This window comes from Oncorhynchus tshawytscha, linkage group LG13, assembly GCF_018296145.1.
Source record: "Oncorhynchus tshawytscha isolate Ot180627B linkage group LG13, Otsh_v2.0, whole genome shotgun sequence".
NCBI classification, from domain to species: Eukaryota; Metazoa; Chordata; class Actinopteri; order Salmoniformes; family Salmonidae; genus Oncorhynchus; species Oncorhynchus tshawytscha.
The window spans coordinates 23,849,264-23,860,594 of record NC_056441.1 but is presented as its reverse complement, the minus strand read 5'-3'; the positions used below and the strand labels follow the sequence as shown (position 1 = coordinate 23,860,594).

The window sequence follows — 11,331 nt, the reverse complement described above, 5'->3', positions numbered from 1 at the left end:
TTTGGAAATAGATTTTAAAAAATGGTCTAGGCTCAAATGAATGCAAAATGCTTTTGTTATAGGTCTACATGATTTATTTATCGTAGGCCTATTTATTATATAATACACATTCTTGGATAAATGTATCATTATTGTTATTAAGCCAATTGTTTAATAATCAGGCCTTCATACAATATTAATAGTATTGTTATTATTGTTGTATCCTTTTTCTGTTTATGTTGTTTGTTTTCATTGTTTATTTGAACACCCATTCAAAAAATGACAGAACGGTGATTATGAGAAAAGAGATCTCCCTTTATCTCTTACACACACACACATACACACACACACACACACACACACACACACACACACACACACACACACACACACACACACACACACACACACACACACACACACACACACACACACACACACACACACACACACACACACACACACACACACACACACACACACACACACACACACACACACACACACACACACACACACACACACACACACACACACACACACACACAGGACCCAGAGAAGGAACCAATGCACTGATCGCTTGCCCGGGGCATAGGAGGGGCTTGGTTGTTAAGCAGCCTGCCAATCATCCCGTCAGCTCTACTAGAGAGAGTCCTGCGGGGAGAGAGAGAGGCTTTACTGGGCGCTCAAGTGCCAAACTCATAACTACCATTGGAGCTTGCTGCGCTGACGGGGAGTGGGACTGTCTGTCTGACTGACTACCCGTGATTTGTAATTTAGACATCCTTATCTTTCTGGGAAACTGGGAATTCCTCCTATTTTCCTTTCCTCCCTTGTGACACGGAATTTACTGTGCCTTTCTCTACGGACATGTCTTTCTCGCAGCTGGGGTATCCCCAGTTTCTAAGTGGCTCCCAGGAGGTTTATGGGGGCGACCGGGCCGGCTCTGGCCGGGATGGAGGCGCCGAGAGCGGCGTGAATCAGGCAGCTACTGCCGCTGCTGTTAGCTCGATGCTGGGGATGTATGGTAACCCGTGGGCGGCTCAGAACTACAGCGCGTTTCTCCCCTACAGCGGTGCAGACCTCGCCCTCATATCGCAAATGGTAGGAGAGACGGTTTCTTGGAACGTAGAATTGGAACTTTGTTCGAGTGGTTGTTTCTCAAATGTTGATTGAATGTGCAGGCCAGTTAAATACATGCAAGTGGATTGCCTTTAAGGATTGGAAAGTTTAATATTCTAATATAATGGGATTGTAATAGGGAAAATGTTTTATATTTTGAGCTCTTTTCAATCATGTTTTTCGGAACTGAAATGTCTGGTCCTTGAAATAGGGACAAAAAGAGTTTATGGGATTTTCTGATTTATTATTCATGGCACAATACCAAAAGTCTAAATGTGAGTCATTAAAACAAATCGTTTGCATATTTTCATTGGGTAGCTTATTTCGATAATAAGATAAAAGTAATTTTAAATTTCCTCAGAAATATTAAGATTAGATTAAACAAACAATTAGACATGAGCGAGATTAGCCTAAGTGATGTCTGAATTATACATTATATTCCATATAAAATACATCTCATAATTAATTAGCAATTTGATAAAATATTAAGTTTCATTTATATACCCATATTGTCAATTATGTAGAATTATTTAGGCTAATATTTAAAGTTTGGGTAATTGACCAAAATAAGACCTATTGTAGGCTATAAGAAATTGGAGATATCGGTGCTTGTATGAAAAAGTTGAAACAAAATCTCCATAACCTAGACAAAATAACAATAGCCTAATTGTCGTTAACTGGTCGTTAATTATTTTAGGAGATAGCCTGCACAGTGTGAGATCACACTGGAAGTGTGACATCATTGTTTATCAGGACTTGTGAGATTCAGTTTCACCTTTCAAAACAAACTCATACTGAGCGAACTGATATGGGGTAGTTTTTCAACATTACCCTACAGTCATAATACCCAGGATACTGTAAACTTATTTTGCGTTGGAAAATCAATAAAGGCCTACAAATTGGATCAAAACAAATAGGCCTAGAACTATTACATTTTTGGAGAGACAAACATTACATATATTTCTCCCACTATTTCTGTCCCCCAGAACTCCCAGTATGATCTGAAAGACAGCCCCGGAGTTCACCCGGGAGGTCTGGCTGTCCACACCGGCGCGGGGTTCTACCCGTATGGCCAGTATGGCTACGGCGACCCGAACCGAGCCAAGGCCGCCACCAGGGAGACCACCAGCACTCTGAAGGCCTGGCTGCAGGAGCACCAGAAGAACCCGTATCCCACCAAGGGAGAAAAGATCATGCTGGCCATCATCACTAAGATGACACTTACACAGGTATATAGGGATAAAGGTTTCTACTGCTATGTGGGATAAAATAGGTTTAGGCCAGGAGTATTTCTACTAGGCCTACATGATTTGACCTGGAAAACTCCGGGCCCTGTATGCCTACTTTAAATATGTCTGCCTGTCAGTGTGTTTTGCCTGTGCTGTTCTCATGTCTGCCAGTTTAATATATACTAACTTGATTAATTACTAACCTAATTCTGAATATTTTTAAGAAAGGATCAACAAAGTATATACATTAATTCCTTCGTCCGCCCAGGTGTCCACGTGGTTCGCCAACGCGCGCAGGCGTCTGAAGAAGGAGAACAAGGTGACGTGGGGCCGCAGCGCGGAGGACCGGGATGGACGGATCTTCAGTAGTGACAATGAGGACGAGCCTGAGAAACAGGAGAGCGAGGATGAAGAGGACGAGGAGATCGATTTAGAGAGTATCGACATTGATAAAGTCGAGGAGAACCGTGGAGATCAGAGGGAAGGGGAGGGAGAGGGGAAGCTGGCATCGGATTCGAGTAGCTTGGAGAGCCAGAGGAAGCTGTCTGTTGAAGCCCTCAGAGGCATGGAGGGTCCTATTTCTCTCATCAAGGCGCCGGTTGGTGCTTGTAAAAACGCAGTGGATCTTTCCCCCAATGGACCGGGGTGCCAGAGGCCCCCACAGAACAAACCCAAAATCTGGTCTCTGGCGGAGACAGCCACAAGCCCTGACAGTTCCCATAAACCTTCCCCGGCTGCCTCAGCTCCTCACGCGGCCACGTCTCCCTCCCACCACCCGGCCCTACTCCCGGGTCATGGAATATACACTTGCCAGATAGGGAAGCAGCTCCACAACTGGGCCAACGCGGCGTTCCTCAGTGCCAACTCTCTTCTGGGCGTCAGGTCGCTTCTCAGCACGGCAAACCCAGCTGGACACCACATGCCTCTCCATGGCGCACTGAAGCGTCAGGACGCAAGGGCGGCGCAGGCTTCAGGGGCATCCGAGGACGAGAGTGGAGATGAGTCGTCGGAGAGCTTCAGTCCAAAGCGAGATGGTATGTATTGTAGTGTAGCCTAGGCCTGCATATGTTTATGATTGTGAATCGAGGCTATTTTTCATCTGCTTGGAAATGAATAACAGTCTCATGAATTCGGCCCAGTGTTCTTCTTCAGTTGTCCAAATAACAATTTCCACATATGGCACACTATTTTGATCTGACACTCGTTTTAATTCATGTTGTGTATTATGATATTTCTGAAAACTAACATTTGGCTATATAAATCAGCTATAGCCTAATATAGCCTAGAGCCTAATAAACAATACATTCATTTCGAAGCGGTCACAGGCCTACAACAACACACAACAACACACAAATACTGTGGAGTGGCTAACAGGTGTCGATTAATTAGCTAAGTGCTCTGCCATATATGACAATGACTTTAAATGAAATCCCAAGTTGAAGAGCATTGGGTGACCGTGGCACTCCAAAATGTTAGTTTTTTTAAAGGACAAAAAGATGTCACCTCATTTCACCGTTTTATTTTCGGCTGGGCAGTCTAACGTGTTCCGGCAGTTATGCCTTCATCAAAGCATCACTCAAATACTATTGCATTAAAAACAGGCTTAACCTAATTCAAAATAGGTCTACTAAGGATATTGATTATTTTACTGATTTGCCTGATTGTTTATTTGTTTACAGATGACGTGAATATTCGCAGGTCTGGCTCGCCGAAGTCTCCCTTCCAGCTGATCACCGACAGGTAAGATATTTCAAACCTCATTGTGACATTATGTCAAGTGTCATCTATATTATAATCATCCGGTAGGCCTAAATGAACCTTTTAACCCGCCGTTAAAGGCCGTTTCACCTGACGGAATGGCTTGTCACAGCTCGAGCTCATAAATCATCTGAAGAGATCTAATCGGTCTAGTTTAACGGCTTTTAACGCCTCACTAGACACCGTTTAATACGGCCAACAGGGGTGGAACGGGCGCCATTGACTTATCATCGTTCACGCAATTTAAATAATCTACCCTCAATTTATTCACGCCTTGCCAGTGAATACACATATGTTGAGGGAGGATATGAAATAGGCCTGATAGCAATATCGTTATAGGAAATGAATTATTCAATGTCACACTCATTTAAATTTTCTGACGTTTGTATTTTCTTTTCTCTTCATCAAAAGATCTCACCACGGAACCGCGCAACGCGCTCTCTCGACCATTTCCACAATATGAAGAGTGAAGAGTTATCATCGGAGAATAATCTGGAATAATTATTTAACGAAGAACAATTTATCAAATAGTCTACTATTTTTGAGAGTGAAACTTAAGATTCAACTCGTCAGATTTTAAAACAGTAGGCCTATATGATGCGAGACAAGATTCATAGCCTATAGGCCTGTTTTTGATCACACACATGTTCCGTATTGCCAGTTATACTGGCAATGTTTGTCTTTGCTGTGTATGTTTTCTTTCTGTTTTATTTTCTATGAAAAAGTTATCGACATGTAAATAATTTGTTTAAAGGATATATTTTTGAGAAATAAACTTAATCGTGGTCATAGACTTTGATTTATTTTTATATTCTTCATCCTGTAGCCTACGCCTACAGTCTTATCAAATATATCGTTTTCCATTTTGCATGATTTACAACGATGATGATGATAAACCATAGCCAAAGTTACACCATTGGGGCTGCAGGTAGCGTTTGAGAGCGTTGGGATAGTAACTAAAAGGTTGCTGCTTCGAATGCCCGGGCTGATTTGGCGAAAAATCTTAACTCCAATTGCTCCTGGATAAGAGCGTCTGCTAAAATAACAAACATGTAAATAATTGAAAATGTGTGCAGCATTTGGCCAATAACCCAATGTAACCGAAGCTCTTTAATTGGCTTTGTCATTCAGGTAAGGGATTATGTGGAAAAACGAGACAGCTAGGTAAACACTCACCATATGTACATTTCACATGTGAGTGTTTTAATAACTGTCGAAATTAATGTAAAGTGTTCCAAAAACACGATTTCCTATGTGAAATTTTACATGAAATCGTGTGATTTTTCCACATTTTTCTGTACGAGTCTGCAACGACATAATTTCTTCAATGTGACTGTCTTGGTACTTTGGGTGCCAACATGGCGCTCATTCAAATTCTAAATGTGGAACGCAGTTTGCTTAACTGTAGAGGCCTATTTCCCTGGCTCTCCACTCTCCCTCCCCACGTTTCATCCCGGATTAGCCTCTTAGAGCCCCGATGATGCAGCCTCTGAAATATGGATCAGAGAAGAGGAAAGGCCATCAGCCAGTATGGGGGCTGTGTGGGTGTGTGTGTGTGTGTGTGTGTGTGTGTGTGAGTGATATGGGGGTCACTCATGAAGCCTTCGTGACCTCCACAAGCCCAGCAGGGTCTCAACAGCTTAGAGAGAGAGAGAGAGAGAGAGAGAGAGAGAGAGAGAGAGAGAGAAGAAAAGGAGAGATGTGGGGGGGGCATTTTTATCTCAATATCAAATTCTTTATGGGTAACAATTAGGTACCTTACTGTGATTGTTTTCAATTAAAATGGTCAAAAAGAAACAAAAATAGCTTCTTAGCTAAGAGCAATTTCTCAAGCAAGAATCTTGCTAGGACTGACTGGCAGTGGTCTGGGAGGGGAAAAATAAAAACTAACTGTTATTGGCAGAGAGGTTTGGAACTCTCTTATTGGTCTATTAACTCATTTACCGCCTGATGATGTCCCACCAAAAAAGCTGACATTTCAGCTCTTACACTAAAAGGGCATTATCATCATTTTCACAATTTCACAGTATTATTCCATTCTCATATTGTGGAAATATATGCAAAACACAGGAAATCACATTTTGACTGCACCGGGCCTTTAAGGGGAGGCCAATACATGCCAAGGACACAAATGCCTACACAGCACATATTTGGGATGTGAGAAAGTCATGGTTGATTTATGCCATGTCACTGGTGTGTCACTGATGAATTAAGGGACAGCCTGAACACATTTGGAGAGACAGAGCAGCAACAGATCTCCATGTGTTATGCACTGGGCTAAACGCCACAACATTCTTACTGTCTTACTGTATTGATGATATACATATCTGATGTAGTCTGACACACATTTCATCATCCTAATCAAATGAGATCCAGGAGAATTGCACTTTTTGAATTTCATATATTGCACTGATTATCACTCTTGAGCTGATGCTTATTGACTGAGCATCGGGGAGAACAACGGCCTTCAACTGTGACTGTATTCACCAAATAGCATGGTCTCTGAATTGTACTTTACCGCTTAAATATGTCGTGAGTAAAGGGTTTATATTGGGACAAAAATGGAATAATCAATTTATTTTAAAAAGTGTCTAATATGTATCTAGAACTACAAGTACTGCACCTACAAACACATGTACTATAGCAGGGGAACTCAGGTACTATTTGAGAAGGTCCGGTTACACACATTTCCTAGGTGGCAAAGGCCCGGATGGATAATGTCATTTATTGGCGTAGTAACAAACCCCCACCTTGCAACCCATGCAACCCCAAACTGTCCACACCCCTCTTGTTGGCGGAGAGAACATTTTGCATTTTTAAAGCTAATTTCCCACAATTCTACACATTTTGATATGGGCAGAGATCTTTTTGCTGTTTTAAAGCTCATGTCCTGCAATTCTACGCATTCCTCCAATTCTTATGTGTGTTTATATGATACCAGGGGTCGAAAGCTGACGAGTAAAATAAATAAATCAAATAAGCTACATGTACTGAATCTACAACTAAATGTACTATATTATCTAGAACTAATGTAGTATAGTATCTAGAACTATGTGTACTATAGTATCTAGAACTACATGTACTATAGTAGTATGCAACTGGTCTCTTGTTTCCACAACCATAATGTATGAACAATATTCTGCTCTATTATATTTCACACACACACACACACACACACACACACACACACACACACACACAGGTCGTTTATCAGAGGGCAATATTCAGGGATGGGCAGCTGGAGTTGACTTATGTGGTTTTAGTGGAATGTCAGCAAGGCACTGAGTCTGTAGAATGGCTGTGGTGACACTGAATTTAAACTCTGCTCTAATTGAACCTGATCATAAACTGCTTATAAACTATTATAAGGTAGTTAGTTCACAATGAAACAAATGTTTAGTAATGATATTATATATTCAGTTAATGAAGACCATCAGGTCACCAGGCGTCTTGGTAATCATATTTCTTCTCATCTGACCTGCCTGGTTAAAGTAGATAAACGGTAAAGAAAAGAAATAGAAGATATTAAAGGGTGAATGATGAAAGGATGTCATATACTGTATGACTAAACTATTAACGTCAAACAGGGAGGGAAACGATCGTTCCACTTCCTTGGAAAAACAAACCCCTTTAAGTTAATGTAAATATGTTATGTGTAATGATATATATTATACTGGGTTAAATTGACTGTTTGTTATGTGCTATCAGCTACTGCACCTTGGCAGGTGTGCTGTCAGTCAAAGACCGAGGTCTGTGTGTGTGTAGGGAAGTCTGGATTTGGTGAAATGACACCTCAAACACAGTGGGAAATGAAAGGATGGAGGGTGAAGGATTGAGTATGTAGGGAAGGAGGAATAGAGGGATAGAGGGATGGATGGATGAATGTCATGGATCTTTCAACCTTACCATAGCCAGACACATCAGAGTGTGGTGAAAATGCTCAGCTAATGTTTTTTAGATTGATATTTAATACTATTGCAATGTGTAGTATTTCTATTCACTCCCAACAAGCATATTGTTTACCATTATTTAACCAGGTAGGTCAATAAACAACAGCGTCTTATTCTGAAATTGTAATCAGCTAAGGGGAGTCTTCCTGTTAATTTGATAATACCTGAATAACCATTCTAATATTTTTTTGTATGATGTTTATGTTTTTGTGTGGACACTGAAAAGTGTCTGGCCGGGATTCAATCCGATCACGGGTTTTCAACAATGTGGCTTTAGGTCATTTCCAACTGAGCCCACATATGCAGCATTTACCGTGAATGCAGTCTCTGCGAACACAGAAATATTGCCTTTGAAAGCATAATTTTCGACAATCCACGATTGGTTTGAATCCCGGCTTATATTTAACTATTGACCAGAATGATAATGTGAGAAGCAACAGAAGAGCCTAATAAATCAGTTCTAACTGGTAAGTATTAATAAATCAGTGTTAACTGGTAAGTATTAATAAATCAGTGTTAACTGGTAAGTATTAATAAATCAGTTCTAACTGGTAAGTATTAATAAATCAGTATTAACTGGTAAGTATTAATAAATCAGTGTTAACTGGTAAGTATTAATAAATCAGTGTTAACTGGTAAGTATTAATAAATCAGTGTTAACTGGTAAGTATTAATAAATCAGTTCTAACTGGTAAGTATTAATAAATCAGTTCTAACTGGTAAGTATTAATAAATCAGTGTTAACTGGTAAGTATTAATACATCAGTGTTAACTGGTAAGTATTAATAAATCAGTGTTAACTGGTAAGTATTAATAAATCAGTTCTAACTGGTAAGTATTAATAAATCAGTTCTAACTGGTAAGTATTAATAAATCAGTGTTAACTGGTAAGTATTAATAAATCAGTTCTAACTGGTAAGTATTAATAAATCAGTATTAACTGGTAAGCATTAATATATCAGTTCTAACTGGTAAGTATTAATAAATCAGTGTTAACTGGTAAGTATTAATAAATCAGTTCTAACTGGTAAGTATTAATAAATCAGTTCTAACTGGAAAGTATTAATAAATCAGTGTTAACTGGTAAGTATTAATACATCAGTGTTAACTGGTAAGTATTAATAAATCAGTGTTAACTGGTAAGTATTAATAAATCAGTTCTAACTGGTAAGTATTAATAAATCAGTTCTAACTGGAAAGTATTAATAAATCAGTGTTAACTGGTAAGTATTAATACATCAGTGTTAACTGGTAAGTATTAATAAATCAGTGTTAACTGGTAAGTATTAATAAATCAGTTCTAACTGGTAAGTATTAATAAATCAGTGTTAACTGGTAAGTATTAATACATCAGTGTTAACTGGTAAGTATTAATAAATCAGTGTTAACTGGTAAGTATTAATAAATCAGTTCTAACTGGTAAGTATTAATAAATCAGTTCTAACTGGTAAGTATTAATACATCAGTGTTAACTGGCAAGTATTAATAAATCAGTGTTAACTGGTAAGTATTAATAAATCAGTGTTAACTGGTAAGTATTAATAAATCAGTGTTAACTGGTAAGTATTAATAAATCAGTTCTAACTGGTAAGTATTAATAAATCAGTTCTAACTGGTAAGTATTAATAAATCAGTTCTAACTGGTAAGTATTAATAAATCAGTGTTAACTGGTAAGTATTAATAAATCAGTTCTAACTGGTAAGTATTAATAAATCAGTGTTAACTGGTAAGTATTAATAAATCAGTGTTAACTGGTAAGTATTAATAAATCAGTGTTAACTGGTAAGTATTAATAAATCAGTGTTAACTGGTAAGTATTAATAAATCAGTGTTAACTGGTAAGTATTAATAAATCAGTGTTAACTGGTAAGTATTAATAAATCAGTGTTAACTGGTAAGTATTAATAAATCAGTTCTAACTGGTAAGTATTATTAAATCAGTGTTAACTGGTAAGTATTAATAAATCAGTTCTAACTGGTAAGTATGAATAAATCAGTGTTAACTGGTAAGTATTAATAAATCAGTGCTATATCAGGGTTATTCTACGGGGACAGCCAAAGAACCATTTTGGAACCCTTTTGTCTAAGAGTGCCTAAGTGTTAAAGTTAATACTGTCTTCTCTTAGCCTGGAGAATACAGTCTCACTGCAGAATCTGACATTTGTCCATAAACGTCACATTTTAAGGTTAAGTTTAGGAATGAATTCTGAAGGGTTAAGTTAAGAGTTATTGTTTGGGATATGCTTGCCCTAGAAAAATCCAAGCCAATTGATGGTAGTAGTGCTCACCGTTGCCCCTAGTGGCCAATTTTTAAATAATCGCCCGACATCCTGCTTACCTGAATGTACGTCAAATTCCGCAGTGGATCTTGAGTGACCTGGCTGAATATTAAGTGTTACCTAGCAGAGAGAGACGTGGGATAGGAGAGACCACTGTGTGTCCAGTGGGGGATGGATATCTATCCCATCATACCTTGCTTATCTGATGCTCTGGTGAAGACTTAATCCCTCCCCTCCTTCACGCTGGAGACATCTATATTACTGTTATCTCACACACACACACACACACACACACACACACACACACACACACACACACACACACACACACACACACACACACACACACACACACACACACACACACACACACACACACACACACACACACACACACACACACATCTGAAGGAGTAGATCACTGTGTTTGAGGTGCCAATCTCTGAGGAGCAGCTGTAGCCTTAAGCCAATATGGAGATCCAAAGGAAGTCCCTCACTCTGACCTCCTCGCCCCACACACAGTGTACTGATCCTGGGGAACAAGAGGTGAGGAAGGGGGTGGGATCCAGTTAGCTAGTGGAACTTCAAACACTCTTTCTTGTGTTGTGTATATTTAAAAAATATTTATGTTTAGGTTTTAAAGTAATACACACTGTTATATAATGAAATAGAATATTATGGAGAAATAGCTTGCATTCTAAAGCATGCCCTGCTGGGAAATATGATGGTTTAAATAAATATTCAATAGAAAAGACTCATCAGTGGTTCAATGGAGACAGTCTCCCCGGGTTGGATTTGCACGGCTTTTTAAATTAACACAAATACAGAGATATATTTATAGAAGTTGGTGTGTGCCAGTAAGCACTCAACCCCAATTATAGTCCCCCCGCACCCACCTCACACACACACACATGCACGCACACACACACACACACACACACACACACACACACACACACACACACACACACACACACACACACACACACACACACACACACACACACACACAC

General features: G+C 39.3%; 1 protein-coding gene across 1 annotated transcript; it reads left to right on the top strand.

The window, feature by feature from the left end:
• The first annotated feature begins 643 nt into the window (after positions 1 to 643).
• irx1b (iroquois homeobox 1b) lies at positions 644 to 4,924 on the top strand. The gene is made up of 5 exons (XM_024441164.2): positions 644 to 1,083; positions 2,088 to 2,330; positions 2,599 to 3,364; positions 4,010 to 4,070; positions 4,500 to 4,924. The coding sequence occupies exons 1-5, from the start codon at positions 850 to 852 to the stop codon at positions 4,549 to 4,551; spliced, it is 1,356 nt and encodes a 451-aa protein (XP_024296932.1). The 5' UTR covers positions 644 to 849; the 3' UTR covers positions 4,552 to 4,924.
• The last annotated feature ends 6,407 nt before the right edge of the window (positions 4,925 to 11,331 follow it).